At 44.9% G+C, this 22,496-nt stretch overlaps 1 protein-coding gene across 8 annotated transcripts in view; it reads right to left on the bottom strand.

Moving 5' to 3' along the window:
• Positions 1-22,496, bottom strand: part of LOC147012901 (muscleblind-like protein 1) — a 236,258-nt gene that overhangs the window by 42,503 nt on the left and 171,259 nt on the right. For 4 of the 8 annotated variants that reach the window (XM_085854233.1, XM_085854226.1, XM_085854227.1 and 1 more), the window contains exon 8: positions 7,446-14,353. The exons of 1 other annotated variant lie outside the window; for it this stretch is intronic. In XM_085854233.1, the coding sequence (XP_085710359.1) occupies positions 14,339-14,353 (15 nt within the window). In that variant the 3' untranslated portion in view covers positions 7,446-14,338. Of the gene's footprint in view, positions 1-7,445; positions 14,354-22,496 lie in introns of those variants that run through there. 3 more of the 8 variants (XM_085854229.1, XM_085854235.1, XM_085854230.1) reach the window with 1 other exon arrangement.

Here is a 22,496-nt window from a genome sequence, read left to right as displayed (position 1 = left end):
AAATCTTTTAAATGAGATTTAACCACCAGAATAATATACATAATAAGAATACACCAGAATAATAGAAAAAGAAAAACGACATATTCTTACCTTCATCACAAACACTATATGGAACTGCCAGCAGAAAAGAGGTGAAGTGGTGAGGTGGACTATCGAGGTCGACTAAGGGGGATCGAGGTCGACTACGGGGGATCGAGGTCGACTACGGGGGATTGAGGTCGACTAAGTGGGATCGAGGTCGACTACGGGGGATCGAGGTCGACTGTGGGGTAATCGAGGTCGACTACGGGGGATTGAGATCGACATACGAGGATCTAGGTGGACTCCGGGGGATCGAGGTCGACTACCGAGGATCTAGGTGGACTACCAAGTCCAAGGGTGAAGAAAGAGCACTCCTTATTCCCGATGATCGACTCCATAACACGTCTTACTTCCTAAAATCGACCTTGCCTAGCCACAGGATGAGATTTGCAAACTTTAATCGGTTAATTGCCTTGCTACAGCAGATTTATGTCAGACAGTTTGATGACAAAGTTTGAGTCCACGTTTTTAAGGAAAACTTCACATATCGTTTTATGAACGGTAAAAACATTCAGGACAAAATGTACCACAAAGTTGTACAGGCCAGGTAATGAAGGGTGACCGGTTAATGGGATCGTCGGGGGAGAAAAGACCCGAGAAGCAGCAAAATGATTCCAGAAAACAAAATGTTGAAAGTTTTCTGGTCACACATGGGATGAGATTGTGGGACAAACAAGAAGTGAGTCAGAGAAAGAGTGTGTAGTTCGAAGATAAGATCATGAGACAATGAAAGTTGGATCCCTGAGTCAGATCGAGAGGATTTTTTTGAAAAAAACAAACCACAAAAGTCTCCACAACCACTTTCTGCTGTGGAGCAAATGAAAATCCCCAACAGTTTCTGCAGACCGACATAGCCAACGAAACCATGCACAGTGCAGTGTATGGCTTATTGTGGTGTGACCCACTTCATCGGAATGTTGCACCTGTATGTGGCCGAAAACAAGTTTCCAGTTGATTTGCCAGTGATGATACGTTTCTCTGCATCTGAGGCATATGGGTAATAGGTATCGCACGTCGGAGAACTTAAATAGAGTCTGCAGATTGAAATAGACTTTTGTTACTCTATTTGCAAAGCCGAAAGCGTCGTCCCCTTTGAGTGTTGGGTACTGCAACTGTGATTGGTTGGGAAAGATTTCCAATTTACCTGGTTTACCTCCCCCAAGCCTTTGCTGGATGCTCACCTTTACTTAATTGACTGAGGGCACGGCTATGCCACTGATGCAGTGCTCTCTGTAGGTCAGGGCAAGAATGAGTAATTTGAACAGGGTGTCGGCAATAGCTCGCCTCCTCTTCATGAAGGACAGCATGGGATATTTAAACTCCATCAACTAATGCTGGCAGAGGGGACGCCCAGTTTAACATCCATCCGAGGAACGGCACACACATCCCACCTGTGAAACACCATGACAGTTCTTAGCTGGGTCGGGATTCTAACCCAGGTGAGTTGGCTATGAGGTGAGTATGCGTACCTCCAAGCCATCCCGCCATAAAACTTGTCATTTGCGGTGTGCGTGTGTTTGTCTGCCTGGTGCACCTTTATCCTTTATACGACTGTAAAGCTATTGCTCTGTTGGTTTCGATCTTACATGAGCCTCGACTTCTGTAAGAAATAAAGAAACAACTGGCGTGTAAACAAAACCAAGACAGCTTTGTACAGCATTGATATTTATCAAGCTATCTTTTGCACAAGGAACTGATTTAAAGAAGGATATTGAATGAAGCAAGTTTCACAAGTCACCCTCAGAGTTTGGAAGAAAGGAATTGTGCGTTTACCTTTTGGATTGCTGATAGTTTGAGAGATTCTGAACATCGAGATAATGTAACAATGTTGGAATTGCTTGTACGGGCTGGCCTGAAAGTCGCTTTCCCCCCTCTCCAGTCCAACATTCCTTCTTATACTCTTTTAACATACAGGTTTTATTGTGCAGTAATTACAATGATTAATCAGTCATTGTGGCTGCATGCGCTCCATCATTCTCCTTCCACCACTGAATTTGCGGAGGGCCGAGTGGAAGGGAGGGATGGAGGTGCGAGAAACTTATCAGGATATAAAGCTTTCAGGCCATCCTGTACAAGCCTTCACTGTTAAAAATGAAACATTCCTTCAGAAGTCAATAAATTAGGATTTGGGTGAAAATGTGGAAGAAGGAATCATTTGTGTAACAAGGCAGGTAAACTCTTTCGACTTGAACTTTAGAACTTTTGTTTCTTTCACTTCCACATGAACATTGTAGAGAGACCATGGAAAAGCCAAACTTGTTCATATGACTTTGAAAAGACGAACATCTTAACTCCATTTGTGCTGAGAGATTCAAGAACATTTCAATGATTCACTTTGTGATTGAAGTTTTTGATTTGACATCTCTTTTTTTGTGGTTCAGCCAATACCCTTATTTCAAAACAAGGGACTTTTCTTTCAACTCCATACAACCAGAGTGTTGTGACCCTTGCACTAATGGCAATACTTCTGGTGATAGAGAAGTCGAGCCATGCCCAATGCTATCCCATCTTGCCTGAAACGAGAATGTAACATTGCAAAGTGAAAGATCACTTTGGAAAGGAAGACCAGTGTTTGGATGTGAAATATTGCATGTACGCTATTGGCCTTGGATGCAAATACTGAGTACATGGAGCACTCAGTTTCATGAGAAACATTTTCCATCATGGAGTTATCACATCAAAACCACCAACTTGATTTTTTTTTCCTCTCTTCAAGGGTGAAGCTAATGGAAGAACAAAGTTGAACTGACAGTGGGGTAGTGGGGGCAACAATTGGGTATAACCAGTGAGGAAATGAACAAACAGCAAAATAAGAGAGGGGGAAAAACACTGAAACAAGCAAGTAAGAGTTGGGTTAAGATAGCAAAGGTTAATGGGGAGAAATAGAGATCGTGGGTCAGGATGGGGGTGGTGAGGATATGACAGGGGACGGACATGAGGTGGTGATGCGCTGTCTGCTTGAAGCCCTGGAAGGGAAAGGTGAGACAAAACAGCCTCTGGAAGGTGGTTCCATAGATGGGAGAAGTGAGGATTAAAAGAGTTGAGGAAAGCAATCAACCTGGATTTTGAACGTTTTAGTAGGAGAGGTTTATTGGAAGAATGCATGCATCCTAGAGTTGATGTGGAGGGTCAGAGGGCAGAGAACAGAGGGAACAATATTGGAGTAGAGGCAGAATAAAGGAGAGAGATCACCAACTTGGCTGTAATGTGAGAGCAACAGACCTTGTACTTTGGCTTCAGTGCAGGAGATGACAATAATGTTGAGAGCTCTATATTCCAGATAATCCAGGAAAGAAGGATGTGATGCTGGGGCACCAGCTTAGAGGGGAGAGTCGTACTCGATTGAGGTACGGACCATGGCCTTGTTGACCGAGTATCTCTGATTTTCCAAGGAAAGATTTCGATCGACGGAGGATGCCCAGTCTGCGACTGGCTTTGGAAGGTAGCTTCACTATGTGGTTGGCCCAGAGGTGATGGCTGATGGTGAGGCCTAGAAGTTCAAGGGACTGAACCTCTTCCAACGGCTTAACATGGAAATAGGTGGGTTAGTTTGAGGATCCTTTAGGACTGACAAGGTAAGACTGAGATTTTCAGGGATTGAAGGACATGTTCCATTCATCAGACCACGGTCCAACCATTTTCAGATCAACAGAGAAAGGGGAGTAGCTGTTGTCTGCCTAGCAGAGGGATTGGGATACTGTGTAGCAGTGTAGAGTTATCTGCTAACAAAGAAAGAGAGGGTTTTCCTGACCACTGGAGAGGTCATGTATATAAATGAGGAACAACACTGGGTCAAAAACACAGCCTTGAGGAAGGAACATCAGCCTCCACTTGGAGAGGGAAGCAAAGGGTTCCATTGATGACAACACATTGGTTGCGCGAATGGAGGAAGTCAGAAATTCAGGAATGAAGGCATTATTCTATGTCAAAAGCAGTGAGCTTGGCAAGTAAAGCAGGATGCGAGATGATGTGTAATGCCTGAGATATGTCCAGGAAGACGGTCCTCACCTCTTGATTGAGATTGAAGACCTCCAACCATTGGTGAGAGAGAAGCAGAGGCATATCCAGAGTTGAGTGACCGGGACGGAATTCAAACCGATGGTCGGAGATCAGGTTGTTTGAAAACAGGAGAGACTTGACATTGGAAGCAATGATGGATTTCATGACTGCTTGTAACTTGAAGCAAGTTCACAGAGCTCTAGTTGGTAGGATCTGCTTTTACACAATAACTGTGAACAGGAGTGATGTTTGCTGACTTCCAGGCAGATGATAGGTGGTCAAAGGAGAAGTCCAAACTGAATATGGCAGATATAGGGGAAAGGAAAAACGGCAGACAAAAAAAATAAGGCACTTTTAAGTGACATGAACTTGAGATCCAACAGGATCAGATTGTAAGTGAAAATGTAAGACGTATGTCATAGATATCAGGTCTGATGAAACAATGGTTACCTTAATATATGTGATAAAACAACAATGCCTTAAATACTATCTAAGGAAACTAAGTTTATCTGAATAGGGGGAGAGGTGGCAATGAGGGTAGAAAAGATCATGGCTTTGTATTGTGGACGATCTGAGATGGTCATGAACAGCTGTTTTGAAGATCTGGTGGGAAGAATGGGTTCCACAAGCGGGAAAAAAGAGGAACAAATGAGTGAAGGCGTGGAGTGATCCTGGATTTAGGTAGCTTCACCAGAAGGGGGTTGATGGAGGATCGTGTATGACCTGGAGACGCCTGGGGGTGGGGGGAGGGGGGGACAAAGCACAGAAAGAGCAGAAGGTGCAAGACCAGAAAGTAGGTGGTAGAATACAGAGACCACTGACCTGTCTGTGATGGTGAAGTGATAGACCCATAGACTCATCTTCATCATGGGAGATTCAAATAATCTTGAAGGCCTTGGTTTCCACGGCGTCAAGCTGAACAAGATGTAAGGCAGCGGAGCCAGCCCAGAGGAGAGAGCAGTACTCCATCAAGCTGAAGATGAAGGCCTCGTAAGTGGATAGGAGTTCAGGTGTGCCAATGAAGGACTTTATATGATGGAGGATGCCCAGTTGGCAGTGGGCTTTGGAGGCCAACTTTGAAATGCGGTTTGCCTAAGAAAGATTGTGGCTGATAGTGAGACCCAGGAGTTTGAATGACTGAACTTCATCAAGAGGATTGTTAACAAAGTAGATAGGAGGGTTAACGAGACAGTCCTTTTGGAGAGAAATAGCGAAAGTGTGAGATTTGTCAGGATTGAAAGACTTTCGCACATCACCCATCGGGTGATTGCGTCGCCCACCAACAGTCAAACACAAATACTTACATTTTTACTGTGAGCAAACTTATACATGCAATTTCTGACAAAAAAAGCCTCAACATCCCCCTCTCAACTGTCCCATCTTTGCTTCCCCCCCCAATCCCAAAACCTCAACCTCACCCTTGCAAAGCTATCCCATCTTTACTCTCACCCTCCTCCCACATATAAAATCAAATGGGCATTCCCACATCGAAACCGCGGAATATATAACGTTTTCTGTTGCCCTATCATGCTTTCACTGACTTCACAGAAACCTGTTACAATTTTAAGAGAAAACAGTCAGAAACAATTACAAACTGCATCATCTCCACAGTGAAAGCGCTGCTTGAGGGCAAGGGTTCTAAAGGGTAAATTCTAAAGTTCTAAAGAGTAAAACACAGAAATTGTGGGCAGAGTCAGGTGAACTGTCCAACCAATGGGTGGAACTCGCATGCACGCACACACCGAGAGCTTCTTTTATACATCGGTATCCCAAGTGTTTGACCAGCTTGTGATTTTGTCAAGGTCTGAAGAGAGGGAAGAGGCTGCAGCCCACCTGTCTGAAGGATGAGGGACGTCACGGCAGAGGGTGGAATCATCAGCAAATCGATAAAACAATCAAGGGGAAGGAGAGGAGGACACATGGGGGTGAACAAGCTGCACACAAGATGAAACATAACAAGGAGAGGAAGGGGAAGGTGGGGAGGAAACATAAAAGGAACAAACTGATCGACAACTCGCAAACAAAAACTTTGATTGTTTGTAGTCTGAAAACTTAAACTACCTGGAAACTTCCAAATTCGGAACAAGTTTCAGAAAGTAGAATGTTTTCTTTTACAATTGGGAAGCACAAAAGTTTCTCCCATCATTACGATTGAAGACATCGTCTGATGAAATGAGTTTTCTCACAAGGCCAAGCAATTTAACTTGAGCTCTCCAATCACATTTTGTGCAACTTATTTCAATGACATCTGCACAGAATCTGAGCCAAAGTTCACCCACTCCGAAATGCAAAAACTTGTGGGTTCTTTTTCTTCTTCTTCTTCTCTTTGTCATAACTAAAACTGGCATTAAAATAATCTTATAATATTCATTTACAACAAGAACAATCACTGTACTTTAAAGTTTGATGGACAAAATAACTCGTCAAATGTGACTTGAATTTAGCGGCACAAAATAAATAAAAATCATCTATTTATTACGTATGCAAATCACAGGTTGTTGTAGCATGAATTGAGTCTACATCACTTTAGTTGCACAGAGAGTATCAATGCTTTTTAAAAATTAAAACCTGAACAAACATAAATTCCAAAACAATATCTGCTAAATTAATGTTTTCGAGTACACACGGACATATTCAATGAGCTACAACTGCGAGCATAAACTTTGAGGAGGCCCCTGAAGGTAATCACAGCCGACAAGGCCTTTGTCTGTGTAGCTCAATGGCATCCAAGCATCACATCTGTCTGTCCTGTAATCTGTGGAATGCGAACTCTCAACATTATAGGAATCTCCCGTGATGAGCCTGAAACACAAGGTCTGTTGATCTCACATTTCAAGCAGCTCATTGGTCTCTGTTTTATATTTACCGCCTCTCCGGTCTTGCTCCATGTGCTCTTTCTTAGTTCTACGACCCTCAGCTCCTCCAGAATGTCGTTACTCCAGCAACCCCTCCTAAGATCCAGTCTTACCCCACATCTCGACTCTTTTTGTTCCTCACTTCCCCAGTTTGTGGCACTCCCATTCCCTCCAGGGCTCCAACCTCCATCCCATGTAATCCCCCAATCCATACCCACAATGTTGTTGTATTTTTAAAACCGCCATTGACCCTACATAACCCAATCCTCTAACTTGTAGGTTGTGTTTCATCAACTCCTCCTCTCCTCTTTTCCTGTTTATTAATTCCCTTTCTAACTGCATCCAACTGTTGACCCACTACCGGTTACATGTGTGCATTCCTCTAGTACATGCCATCGTACCAGCATATGTGTGTACACACACACACACACACACAGACACAGACACAGACACAGACACAGACACAGACACACACACACACACACAGTATAGAGAATCAAACAAAGGATGTGCACAAAAGTTTTCCTTTATTGTATTTTTTTTGGTGTACATGGCGTTCTGTACAGAGCAAGCAAATCAAATGCACACACGAAAAACCCCGCACAAGAGGAACAGCATGCGGTGCATTGGGGAGGGGGGGGGCATAATCAGCCGTGGGGACCTAGGGAATAATTTCAAACTTTTTTTTTTCCTGCAGAGTTTCCCCCTTGATTGTTTGTTTTTTAGCAGGTGAGGGAACACCGTTTATAAGCCATGGTCCAACCACCAGGTGCTGTGTGGCGTGAAGGGACACGGTCGGTCGATCACAGAGTGGTGTGCATGGAATTGAGTTGTGTTTAGTTGTGGGAAGTTAAATTTGTGTAAATATTTACGCCTTCGTGTTTACAAACATCAATTAAACGTGTTAAATCTTTCGACTGCTCTTTCAAATAGTCTTATTTGTGTCTAGCACAACTAAATCAAAAGATAGGAATTTAAATATAAGCGATGAAAAGACTCTGGAAGCCAAAGAGAATTGGTGGATGTTTTGGATTTTGTTTTTCAATCAATTTCCTGCTAAGTTAAGATATCAGACGCATTTTCGAACTCATCATTGGTTGTACAATGACCTTACAAAAACCCATTCAAGCAGTGATGCATCTCCAAGAAAACCCAAAATGATCTACTGGTCTAAAGCAAAACGACTTGATGAACAGAACCTTTCGATGAACAGACTACACTTTTTAAAGGCAGAGTTTGGGCTTGCGGTGAATTCTAAAGAGGATTCCCTCACATGCTAAACACTCGAGGCACTCAACACACAGGGATGGAGAGTCATACTGGATAATTAGTTCACAAAATTTTCACCCACATAAGCCACGGGTGTCATACAGAGTGCAGGACCCCATCTTTATTAATGTCTGGGACTACCTCTCCCCCCCACCCTATCCCCCCGATTGTCCTGCGGCGAACCTTCTGCCAGAGCTACAGGGGCATTTATTGATGTACCATGTATGATAGAAATAAAAAGAAGGATAGAGATGCCATTTATAAAAAGGACAACACTGAATCAAAATACAGGCCTTTACAATTCTCACGGTTTATACGATAGCACGGGGCACAGAAAAGGGAACCTTTTAGGTGAGCTTGAGGTTCCAAGGCAGCGTGGCTCGACGTGGCTTTGTCGTCGGGCAGGTGCAGCCCAGGTAGAGAGCTGCCGGGTTACGTCGGCAAGAGAGCTCCCACCTGGTTAACTTAAGGCGCTGGGTTAGATCGCAAATGGTAACGTTGCTTTTGATGAGACTCAGAATAATGCCGTACTCGAGCCAGGAACACATAGGATAACAGGTAGGAGCTCCTGTTTGCCGATTCAACCGAGCAATCCTCCATCGTATCATTGAGAACCCGAGATAATGAATTTCGATCAAATGAGGGTAAGTGAAAAAGCACTTTTTTTTTTAGACAATTAACGCTCAAACATGTAAACGATTCACTGACGTGTGTGTCGTGATGGTCACGAGAGCCTTGCTCGGTCATGGAATGTTGCCTTCGGTTACACTGCTTCAGGAGCCAAAGGGAAGGATGTTCCAGACTCGTGAACATTGGACTTGTCTTACACAATGTCAAGATCGTATCCGCTATTTCGAAAGATCTTATAAGATTCCATTTCGGTAAACTGACGTTTACTTCCCAATCCTCAAAGCCAACTCTTCCAGACTTCCTGTGCACATCCGAAGGATTACTAATCTGAAGTTCCATTTATTCTTTCGATTGCCACTAAAATTTATTCATCGTGAAACGCGAAGCCAGAGCAAACTTCATGAAAGCTAAGACGTTATAATTAAGCACTGTGACAAGCACAACGACAGAAGGCAATTTTGAAATCTGGATTTGGGTCAAAACATTTCTCCACTCTCTGCTGAGAGCTGACCTGTTGCCAAAAGCTGCGGTCACTGCACATTGTACGCCCTCCCTCTGCTCCGGTAAAAGCCGTGCAAACCAATTTGACCGAGGCCTGGCTTGCATCTTGGAGCAACATCCCCGTATAACCCCACAATTTCCCAATACAACCCTAATAGTCTCCTCTCCCACATCTGCCCTCAAATTCTCAACCCATCCAATTTCTTTAAATCGTCATCACCTTGTCCCAGGTAAATTGCCACCCCACTCCCGACCCCTCACACTCCCTCTTCGACAAATGTGGCCTATTTACCAAAAGTCGAAAGAATAGTCAAAATAAGGTCTTATGATACAACACCCTGAAAGGCTGACTATTTACACAAGTGCAAAGAAGGGATGGCCGCACCTTAACACCATCCCACGCAAAACTCATGCCATGCCCAGGGCACTTACATTCCACACAAAGATGGCTGTCCCATCTTAGTTCCTAATACCCCCTTTAGAGCAGGGTAGGACTGCTGTAAACACTCTCCATTTCTCTTGTGCACACTTTCCATTGGTGCTAAGTATATTATGCATTCCTCCACCCCACGCCTCCCCCACCCCCTGTCTCCTTTTAACTTCGCTCTTTATTTAATTCTCTCATCATCCAAAGCAGCCTGGGAAGGAGAAGAAGCCGAGGGCCTCGTCATCGGTCTTTGACCCAGACGCAGGATACAGTGCGCAAGGTTAAGGCTTGGCCGACCTCGCACACAAGTTTTCGCTCTGGCTCTCTCTCCTTCCTTTGGACAATAGCCTTTATCTCAACGTCAACTTTACAATCACTGGACATCTAACCCTATCCCCACCCCGATCCACGTACCAAACTAATCGATTTGGTAAGAAAGATACAACAACTGTCCCCGTGCACCAACGCCGTTCCACCAACGTATAAAAGTAAAACACTGGAGGTAACGAACGATAAGGAAAAAAAAAAAAAGAAGTAGATTAATAAACTGCTGCCCTCTTGATTCTTTTAAAACAAACTTAATTCTGTCTTACCTAAGAAACTAGTAAAAGAAACAGGACCCAGGTTTTATTTTTTTTTTATCATAAAATGTAAACATGGTAAAACAACTTTTTTTTTAAACTTTTTTTTTTAATAAGATGCACTGCTGCTGCTTCCAACCTTCGATTTCCTCATTAAACTCCATAACCATACATTCAAACTTGTTAAACTATCGCTGCCTCTCCTCTCGACTTCCCTTACCCACAGCAGTTCTGCACGCAAAACCATCTTAGCAACTATGAAATCCTGTAATGTTTAGAAATGCAAACGACAAATGCAAAGAACACTAAACTATGCGATTAAATGCAAGAAAAGAAAAGAAAAGAAAAAAAAAGCAACAACAAACGTTTGAAAAGCTCCCAGAAGTTTCGGGACCAGTGCAAGGAGCCACAGCTGTGCGGTCGACTCCTAGAATGACCTGTAACCAGGCGCTGGTTTACGATGGGCCAGGAAGCTATCGCCATCGGATGAGCAACGATAGGCCGACGGACTTGTGATTTGCAAAGTCAATGTTTGGAGCTGGGCAAACAGATACTGCAGAACAAAGTACATCGATTACTGAAGGAAATAAATCTCTCGGCCGAGCATCGGTTACTGGATTGAAGTCTCGGATCGTCGGCCTCATCTGGAGCCATACCGGGCCGATGCTCTTCCCAGCAGCAAAACAGAAAAGAAAAGTAGATTAAGTCACACAAATGTTATATTTTCACAAGGCCTTACAAACCCCCCCCTGGAACTGATAGTATTAAAATTGGTTTACCTTCCTTGAGTTCACAATCCCATCCATTCCAGTCTTATCTATCTCGTTCCAACGTCCTCACCCCAACTACTGTGCAGTTGTAGCCTTCAAGAGTCTACTTTTTCCCGCGTACTGTTTTCATATGAGCTCGCATAACGAATCTTCGGCAATCATGGCACAGCAGTGGCGTATCAGTGCAATAATGATGCAGCCAACACTGGTTGGTGTATAAGGCTTTCAATAGAGATAGCTGCAAATTTGGGCCCTTAGGGCTCCTCGGGGTAAAGGTACCTGGCACTTGGTGCCATGTTTTTGCATGCGGGTTATTCCTATCTTGTTTCCCCACTCCTTCCCACTTCCCCCATCTGGACGTGAAAATTCGCAGCACCGAATCACAGCAAGTGGTAGCGGTTAAATGCAGCTATTTTAAATATCCTGCAACCATCATGTCCCGAATCACCACCCGACCTTCCCTACCGCACCTGCCGAACAGCTTAGACCACAAAGGCCATAAAGACCATAAAGGCAGTTTGCAACGAAAGCTCTCATTTTACACTTAAGTGCATTTTATGAATGACTGGATGCTCCTGGATAAAACCAAAGCAGTTTGTACACACCTCCTTAAACAGAAATCTGTCTCGAGCACCGAGCGTTAAAACTTGCCCAGTGTGCAGACGAGAAATAATCTTAGCACCATTCTCAAGCTTAAACCGGAAATCTTTTGTTCCTCGAAATTTTTGCCCCTTCTCATTTGACGAAAATATTTTCATCTCCTGCCAGGATCTGGAACCCATTGTCGGGAAACCGAATGGATGACGCTTTGGCTGCGAACACATGGTGGCAAGATGGCCACCACAGCCAAAGGCCGACGTACCGTGCTGAGACAGTTAAAGCACAGCACACTACTTATGTTCGATTCTGATTGCTTCCCGATAATGATATCGAAGGCGTCCGGCCATTGAATAAACAGTGAACACAACTACAAAACGTAACTGTTTAAGAATGGGCCTACACACGGCTCAACGACAACAATGGCGAGCAAAAGCAACACTGTCAAAGAATGGCGATCGTGAATGAAAAATTAAATTAAATAAAAGCCAGGTTTATTTTGGTGCCTTCAGCGTTCTGATCACCTCTGCACCCACTACACACCCTCTCCATAGATACTTTGTGCTAGGGGGTTGGACACACTGGAATGGTGTTGCAGTCGCTGGGCCAATGGGAACGAGATTGTTTCAACAATGAGTCGAGCCAAGAAGCCGTGTCGGCCCGAAGCCGATTACAAGCTTGTTTCTTAGATTTTGGAAAGAAACGCTGTCAATTGTACGGTGAGGAAATCTTTTTCTTTGTTGCAACACCGAGGCATGCGGGCAGGTACTAGCATCAGAGGGTTCACAGTTGCAAAAGAGCAGGCCTTGCAATAACTCAAGTCTTGGATACGAAAGAACACTGTTAAGTAAGCAGGTTCAGTAGGCACTTTGTTACGCCCACACCCCTCACTCTCATCTTTACCTCCTGGGGTGCTCTGGACACGTAGCCTTTGGCATCCACGAGAAAGAAAAAGAGATGGTCGCAAAGACTGCCAGAAGGTGGAGGGGTAGGTCGGGGATGACGAGAGGGAGGAATGACAATCTGGGACGAGCGAACGTCCCACGTATTAAAATCAGCACATGCATAGAGTTTTCCACGAAAGTCGGGCGAACACAGAAGACACAAACAGCCATGCACGAGTTATGGCTTCAGGAACTTTCTAAAGAGCTACAACAGAGTATCGACCCCTCTGATGCATAAGTCCGTGACCCTATTATTTTTCTCCATGAAGTAAAGTGTCCTTTTTCCTATTTTTAGCGTTCTGGCCATGTCCTGTGTTTACGGCGAAACAGCACGCACATCTTGTGATCTCTATCGACCTCGGGAGAGAAGTAGAGGTTTGGAAGGTGGAGGAAAACGAGAACAAAGAAAGTAAGAAATAAAACGAGGAAAATAAACTCACGTTTGGCACTAAAACGTCATCATGAGCTCCGGCTCTCTCACCGCCGAAGCTGCTGATGTTTTAGCATCCCGGGAACACGAATCATAAGGACACCTATCCACAGGACAGCACAGGTGAACAAGGATAATCATCAACAGCCTCGGACATACTCGGCTATCTCTCGGCCCCAAGCTAAGATACATGTTACTACTTGCTTCGAAAAGGTATCCCATCGACAGGTGATCATTTCAAGGGACGGTGAGGGATTCAAATCGACAGATTCTAGAGGTTTAACATATACAATGGCCACAAAATGATGACTCTAAAAGTTTAACATACCGAAGACACAAAACACTGAGATAGCAATTAAGAGAGTGACTAAGGTACTTCCTTTCATACATACCCATTTGTCAAGCATCCAGTGGATAGTCAACTCACGAGCAGCAGATAGGGCAGAAGTTACACGGAGGACTCGATAACTCTTATTCAATTGGCTACAAACCATATCCCCAAACCAACTCCCTTACTCTCCCCCCCCCCAACCCCAATCGTCTCTCAATACATCCCATTTCATGAACCATATACCGACAAGATTCAATCAGCTGCTATTTTCCCATTGTTCTGAGGTCTGATAACATGATCCACTCGTAAAGTGTTTTGCAGAGTGGTCAGACCATGGCGCAAGAGCAGTCTCCATCTTGCGTCGGTTATAAACAACACTTGCTGCTTGCCACCGGAATAACGAGTCAACTTCTTAAACACTCAGATTTCTTCCAAGTGAGCGTTCAGTACGTGGGTCGTATTAACACGCTTCTCTTACGACAGTCCACGAGTAATGTTGCATTGTCGTATTTTGCTTTCTTTTCCTTTGCAATTACTGTACTCAAGTACTGCCAATAAAGGTTCTTCCGTCCATTCCATTATAATCTTCTCGTAATGCTCAACTTTTTGTTCTTCATATTGTCGAAGGACAAAAAGAATTAAAATAAAGAATTGTAGCGTTGTTTTTTTTTTTTTTTCTTTTCTTCCGTACATCTCAAGGCTGGCACGAGTTGCCAGCTTGCTTTCCCCCAAAAGAGAACACAAGATGACAGGGAGAGGAACACCAGCCAGCCGGGTCACTTGAGCAAACCTGGTGCCACGACCTTAACGATTTGTCTTGGTGGGCCAGGCAGTGGAGGTGTTGGAGGTGGTCGGTCCAGCTGGTTGCCCCTCAACTCGTGCACTTGCCTGTCATTTCCTTTCACTTCCCGAGGCTTTAATTATCACTTCAGATCTGCCTGCAGGAAACACATTTTGTTCGTGGTGAGGGGGTGGGAGAGGTGTCGGGTAAAAATCCAGAAACATCTGAAATTACAACATATTCGAAAATACTGCATGCCAAATTTCTCATTGCAGGAAGAAAGGGACGACACTAAAAACAATGGACAGTAGGAAATTGTGGGAGGAGGTACGAGTCAAAAAGATGGTAAAGGACATTTTATGGAGCACAAGGTTTGGGTATGAGTGAGTCAGGTCAAACTTTCCCATTTGTGAGTATGTAATAAAGAGATTGCCCTGGTTGTTTGCATCATTCTCTGAAGGCACAGCTGCACCGCTGATGCTGGTACTCATTTTGCCAACCTCGGAAGGATGACAGGTTGAGTCAACCCACCTTGTGTTAATTCAACGATTTTACTCAAGACTCTTAAGATCTTAAGCGAGCCACCTCAACCATTACGGCAACACCAGGCACATGTATAATATGTCATGTATAACATGTGTGTATATAATATGCATGTCACGTATAACATGTGTGTATATAATATGCATGTCACGTATAACATGTGTGTATATAATATGTATGTCACGTATAACATGTGTGTATATAAGATGAAAAATGTCAAGTTTAATATACGTGTGCACATAACATGTATATGTCATGAAGCATATATGTATGGATATAATATGTATGTCATAAATAACGTGTGTATATAATATGAATAATATGTCAAGTATTATAAATGTGTGCACATAATATGTATATGTCACGTATAATATGTGTATATGATGCATAATATGCCACGTATAAGGCAAGTGTATATAGGTGAGGTCAGGTCAGGTATGGGAGCATGCGCCAGAGCAGCGCGTCGCTGCGTCCACTTTCCGCCGGTACTCCAGGGGCCTCCGTCTGGCCATCCCCCAGGCAGACGCCTGGCCCATCCCCATCTCCTTGAGATGCCAATCAACCTGCTGCAACCACGAGGCACATAGTCGGCCAATTGGTCTCCTCCACTCACGAGGCTCCCTCGCAGAGAGAATCTGATGAGCAGGATCAGCGTCAGGAAAACGAGCCACACGTCCATACAGCCGCAGGTGACGCTCATGTACTATGCAGGTAACAAATCTCACCCGAGTCTCTCTCAGCAATCGCTCGTTGGACACAAAGTCCAACAAGCGATAGCCAAGGATTCTCTGAAGAAACCTGGTACCAAAGGAATTAAGTCTCCATTTCAGATCTCTGGTCAAAGTCCAAGTCTCACATCCGGAGACCAAGACTGGAAGCACCAAGGACCTGAAGACTTGGACTTTCGTCCTCCTGCACAGGTACCAACAGCGCCACACCCCATGATCCTGTGAATCCATGACTCCCCAGACCCGACCCAGACGTCTCTTGACCTCTGACTCACAGAAAGCGGACACATGAACACTGCTGCCAAGGTAAGCGAATCTCTCCATGACCTCAACATCCTCACCACAAACAGGTACAGACAAGAGAGCAGCATCCAAGATGGCATTGAAAGCCTGGATCCGAGCTTTGACACAGGAAACCTATAATCCCAGCGTCTCCGACTCCTCAATCAGCACCTTGAGAACCCAAAAGGATATCCAGAGTCTCCGCAAAGATGACTGCATCATGTGCGAAATCAAGGTCAGAGATCTTGACATTCCAAAACGATGCACCGCAGTTTGATCTCTCAGACATCCTCCCCAGAATCCAGTCCATACAAGTGCTGAAAATTGTGGGGGCCAGCACACCCCCTGACGAACTCCAGTAACAACTGGAAATAAGTCGTAGAAGGTTTCACCACATCTCACAGCACTCTCAGTACCAGAGTATAGTTCAAACATCAGATCGATCAGTTTTGGTGGCACGCCACGAAACCCGAGAACCCTCCAGAGGACATCCCGATTCACTGAATCGAACGCTTTACAGAGATCAACATAGGCTGCAAGCAGCCCCTGCCAAAACTCTCATCTGTGTTCAGTGAGGACCCGGAGGGCAAGGATACGGTCAATCGTTGACCTCTTTGGTGTAAAGCCTGACTGCTCTGTGCGCTGGTGCTCAAGAAGATGGTGGCGAACCCTATCAAGAATTATCCGAGCAAAGACATTGCCCCGAACTGAGAGTGGCGTCACCCCTCGGTAGTTGTTACAATCCTGGCGATCACCCTTCCCTTTCCAGAGAGGGATAACAAGGCCCCTCTCCCAGTCAGTTGGGATGATGCCTGTGTTCCAGGCAGAGCACAGAACTGCAAGCAACGACACGAGTACAGCATTTCCACCAGCCTTGAGAAGTTCTGCATGGACGCCACAGATCCCAGGAGCTTTACCCCATTTCAACCGGTTCACCGCAGCCCGTGTTTTCACAAACAAAGGTAAATCACAGATGATTGGAGGGTCAGCAATAGGGATAGTTACACCCCTGACTTCCAACTCAACAGCTGGTGGATCAGCCTGGTACAGCTGCTCAAAGTATCCGGCCCAGTCGGCCTTCACGTCTGACTCCTCTGTAAAGAGCCGACCACCCTCCGCTCTAACTGCAGTACACCGAGGGATGGGCTTGGATGAATGTAATGTGCGAATTCCCCTGTAAGCGGGACGAGAATCACTTGACCACAGGTGATGCTCTACCCCTTCACAGATTCCTCCCACATAGGCCTCCTTGTCCACCCTCAGCACACGTACAGTTTTACGCCTCAACTCCCTGAACAGCTCAGCTCTGCCATTCAGCCTGGCCCTGCAACTATGGTGAATGGTATTCAGTGTCTCTTGAGAGACAAAATTATTCATCGCCAGACGGGGAGTTCCAAGACAAACACTGGCAGCATGAAGGATGGTGGTCTTGAAGGCACTCACAACTCTTTAGGATTCCCCAAAGCACCCAGACCCCCCAAATCCCCACTCAGCCTGTTCGCAAGCTCCTCAGCTACCCTCTCATCCTTTAGGTTGCCAACATCTAGCCTCGGCTTGGATGGTACCATTCTCCCAGATTTCAGCTGCAACTTCAGTTGCTACCACAAGCCGGTGGTCAGTAATGAGGAACTGAGCACTCTAGTGGAACCTGCAGTTCTGGATCATCCTCCAGTGGCCATCAAAGAGGACGTGGTCAATCTCCTTTGCCACACTTCCAGCGTTGGAATACCAAGTCCAGCGATGAGCCTGTGGGTGCTGAAACCATGAACCAGCCACCCTAAGTCCATGACTTCTTGCAAAGTCAAGGAAATTCATGCTATTCTGGTTCACAGTTCCTGACCCATGGGGACCAACACACATCTCATAACCATCCCTATCAGCTCCAGTCAATGCATTGAAATCTTCCAATACTGGAAGTGTATCTCGCCTGGGGCACTGATCAACCACAGACTCAAGCATGGCATAGAACGCGTCCCCCAGGGTGGGATCACTCGTCTCAGTCGGAGCATATCCAAAGACCAGGGAAACGACACCCAAGGAGTGACAAATCCTTCGCCTCATAATACGCTCGTTGACCGGTGTTACCTCAATTATCGTTGGAGTCAACTTATAGGACAGAGCTACAGCAACTCCTTGGGTATGGTAACCATCAGAGCGACCAGACCAATAGTAGGTTTAACCACCCGCCATGATCTCGCCACTATCCGGTGTTCGAACCTCAGAGAGTGCTGCAATACCGATGTTCAAATGCTTGAGCTCAGATGATAAAAGATAATCCTCTCTTATAAGGTCAGGCAAGGTAAGGAAGGCAGCGTGAAGGGAGCGTCTACCCAGATATAACCACCATCTGGACACATCTGGAGAGAACCACCATCCAGACACATATGGAGATCACCACCATCCGGATATATACGGAGATAACCAGCGTCTGCTTATGTGCAGAGTTAACCATCATCTAAATACGTGTGGAGATAACCACTACCCGTACATAACACCATCCAGATATGTTCGGAGACAGAGAGAGACAGGGAAAGAGAGAGAGAGGTAGTGGTTGGGGGGGGGGGGAGAGAAACAGGGAGAGAGGAGAGAGATGGGAAGGGGGGTGGGGGGGAGGAGGGGAGGTGATTCTGGCAGATGTGACGTCGAGTTTAACGGCACACACATTGATGAATCACCCTGCCTATGAAACACCGGGATGACAGCTTATAGCTGGGTTAGGATTCGAACCTCGGCAAGACAGCTTAGAGCGAGCATGCATACCTCTCAGCTTTCCTGCTATGATGTAGTGAGTCATTACTTCATAACAACTGAAAACATTTTTTCACTCATTGTGATCATGTAATTTATTTTGCTTTCCTCCCTCCAGTGTCAAACTGCGGTATCGCTATTAAAACTTGAAGACGTGCACTAAGTGGCTTCACCATGCTCTCCACAAAATGGTTGACTAAACTTTAAAAGATGAATCGTTTCATTTTTATTTGTATTTATCGATGCTGAAGTGATGGGTCAAATAATGGAAGATTGTACAAAAAGGGGAAACATTGTGTAAAATAAAATTTCACATTTTTCAGTGAGCCAGCCACTGCCAGTTGCACCGCAGAACAACACATGGCCAACACAGGCGAGTGGCCCCTGACCTTTGTTCATGTTGATCGATGTACAGTATTCAGTGACAGTGTGAATACTGTGGAGCACTCACCAAGTGGCTGAAGCACTCAAGGAAACAGTCCAATGAAATGGTTGATAAGGAACGGTTGGCTTGGCAAGCGATTAGCGATCACCAATCCGTCATATTAAACACCTACCAGAGATGCTCAAAATGTGAAACTATGTCTAAATTGGACAAATGAACACTTTTTTTTAGCAGTCAAAACTGCTGGTAAATTCAACTCTGGAGCTTAAATTTTGTAATTTGGCCTAGTTTAAGAGATTCTTGAAGTTATAGCAGTGCGGAAATGGAATAAAACCACAAACGCTGGCGTCTCCGGGCATTTATAAGCATTGCAATGTACCCAGTGATTCGTAGCTATGATGAACAAGCATTCGTAAATATGAGTGAGGAAAGTGAAAAAAAAAAACTATCATGAAGAAATTGTTCAGGCCTGTTACAAGTCAAGGCATGTTGAGCAGGAAAAAAAAGTGGCGGCTTCAGACCCCCCCCCCCCCGCGAGGTAGCCCAAGATACACGTTAAGACCCCATAGTGAGCGAAGTGGCCGAGGATGCGCCTCATGAAGGATGTAATTAAATAAGGCCAATAATTATCTTCATAAGGAGTGTTTTAATTAACCCAAACACCCAATTTTCACTCATGCTCTTCCTTCGAGTTCCCTTAGTATGCATGCAAAGTTTCAGGGTGCTGGGTTTCTTGGTTTGAGGAGTTAGGGAGGACACACACACACACACACACACACACGCACGCACGCAAGCACACACACGCGCGCGCACACACACACACTTCTTAGTGTAGACAGCTAATAATAAATATGTGTCTGTGCGAGCGTGTGCCTCCTCTGTAACTGCAAAACCATGAAACCTAGAGGTCTGAAATTTAGCACGCATAACAAGGGGACTCCAAGGTAGTGCATGAATGAAAAATTGGTTGTTTGGGTTAATTTTTACAAACCCCTTTTGAAGGTAAGTAGTAGATTACCCGTCCCATGGGACGGGCGGCAGAGGTGGTGGTGGTCACGTGATTTTGTTGTCTTTCGCAGGTCGGAGATCTGCAGTCGTGATGTCGTTCCTTTTTCGCGTGCCATTTTTTCCGAATGAGGTGTTGATTCCTCAGTGGCTTTTATGGGGTTGTAATTGAAGATAGTCACGCAGAGACACTGAATATGTTGTCACAGCATTGTTTTTTGAAAATGTGGTACAGTAACATGGGATAATGAGTGAGTATGTACATTTTCACTCGTGAGATAAAAAGTATAGCGATCTAGTCATGGATACTAAGTACAATATAGCTGAGTTTCGTGGATCGTTGATGCTTCGTCGAGGAAGAGATAACAAACACTTAGCTCCATTATTGTAAAAAACCTGCCATTGCTCGTCTGTTCTGTGGTCAGCACGTGATAGCACTGGACCAATCATGTTCGGTGATGTACCAATCATGGTCAGGCTGCAGAGCTAATACTCGGCGGCATTGGCTTAATTTTTTAACCCCCGAAATTTTGCTCATTCACTCATGATAGCGAGCTAAAAATTATAGCCATCAAGAGTCATCTCTATTAAGTACAATATAGCTGAGATTCGTGGACCATTGATGCTTCGTCTAGGAGGACACAATAAACACTTAGCTCCATTATAGTTTTGATTAACGACCTTATATAAGTCTCCTTTAGCAAGGCATCATCCTTGGTCAGCCCTCTGTCAGCTTGCTGGGGTCTTAATTTGCCTTTTTTTTGGCCTATTCAAACATGCCTTGATTTGGAAACACGATCTACTCTCAGAGGCAATTAAAGTATATCATCAAAATATTATATCTGATTTGAGAATCGGATCTGGTGGACTAAATAAGTGTCGAAATCTGGAGTGAAATCTGAAAATTTTAACAAATTCGCGATAATAAAAACTCAGTTTATTTATTTCAGCAAAACATTAAGTTGACTTATTTCTACTGTTCATACGATTATATTTTGTGAAAAAAAAGATTAACCTTTTGAACCATGAGCTCCTTGGACTTTCGGCTCCTCCAACCTGGGCTCCCTGGAGAAAGATCTGACCGCTCGGCAATATGGAGGTTTGAATAGCGGCCGGAAGACTGGCCACTGAGGAATATGGAGGTTTGAATAGCGGCCGGAAGACCGGCCACTGAGGAATATGGAGGTTTGAATAGCGGCCGGAAGACCGGCCACTGAGGAATATGGAGGTTTGAATAGCGGCCGGAAGACCGGCCACTGAGGAATATGGAGGTTTGAATAGCGGCTGGTAAAACGGCCACTCGGGTTCAAAGGGTGAAGGAATGTGCAGAAAATGGACCTTCATTGAGCGCAACACCTTGCTCTATAACATGCTTTTGCAGGCCATGACGATATCCTTTTTTTTTTCGTCAATTACATACGCAGTTTCCATTTTATCATTCTGTGCGATCTGCTTTCATGACGAAATATGAATCTCAATATACTAATGATTGCTGCAATATATTAATAGCCGGTAGTTTCTGCAAGCGAAGAGGGACTTTTTTGTTGCTGCAAGTGAAGACAGTTTTTTTTGCTTTTATGACAAAATATTGATATAAATATACTAATAGTTGCTGCAACATATTAATAGTCGGCAGTTGCTGAAAAAGAAGAGGTATGTCGACAGCACACACAGACGTGGTATAAATGGGTACAAATGACTCTCTGTGGGTGTATTAATCCCTGCATGCTTGGATACATGTGTGCGGTGCACGAGTTTTTGCGGGTGCATGATCTGAATTCAAACTCGCACCCGGGCCCGTGGTGTGTGGCACTGTGGAGGAGGTTATTCATCCGTCTCGTGAACCATGTGTAGCTGCATGTGGGGAGCACACGTGCTGCAGTGCCGAAGCCATGTGGGGAGCAGACGTGCTGCGGCAGCGGCATCAAAGCCACGCGGGATGTGCTACTGTAGAGCGCAGTTGGGAAGAAATCCATGCAATGTGCAAGTGAGAGCATGGACCACGAGGAAGTTGGAGGAAAATAGGTTTTCACCCCTTTCTGTCTGTTTGTCTGTGTGCAGGATATCTCAAAAAGTTGTGGACGGATCTGGATGAATTTTTGTGGACAGGTTCGGTGTGTGACAAGGACGAACTGATTAAATTTTGGTGAAGATCCAAATCCGGATCCGACTACTGGAATTTCCTCGCTCCCCCTCCTTTCTTTGCTCTCCCCCCCTTCCTCACTCCCCTTTCTCACCCCTCCTTGTTCAACCTCCCCTCCCCAATCCTCCTCCTTGTCTCACTATTTCTATCAGCGAAGTGACGGGTTGTATTTGCTGGTGTATAATACGTCACATACAATATGTGCATGATCACACATCTATGTATCGATGTGTGTATGTGCATAATACGTCATGTATAATATGTATACAATCACAAACATGCATGTGTATGTTTTAATAATTTGTGGATGTGTGTTTGTGCGTGTGTATGCGCTGCCGCCACCGGTCGTCATCTCCACTCACGAGTCTCTACGACCAAGGAGCCTTCCTTGGTCCTGAAGCATTCATGTTCACCCGAGCAAGGAACCACGACTCATGGAACAAGCCGTCTCCTTATCCGAGCTCCA

The sequence above is a fragment of the Eptatretus burgeri genome, chromosome 14 (assembly GCF_056783735.1).
Source record: "Eptatretus burgeri isolate ZD-2024b chromosome 14, Ebu_testis_v1, whole genome shotgun sequence".
NCBI lineage: Eukaryota > Metazoa > Chordata > Myxini > Myxiniformes > Myxinidae > Eptatretus > Eptatretus burgeri.
Note: the sequence above shows the minus strand (reverse complement) of the source record. Positions and strands in the feature narration are given on the sequence as shown.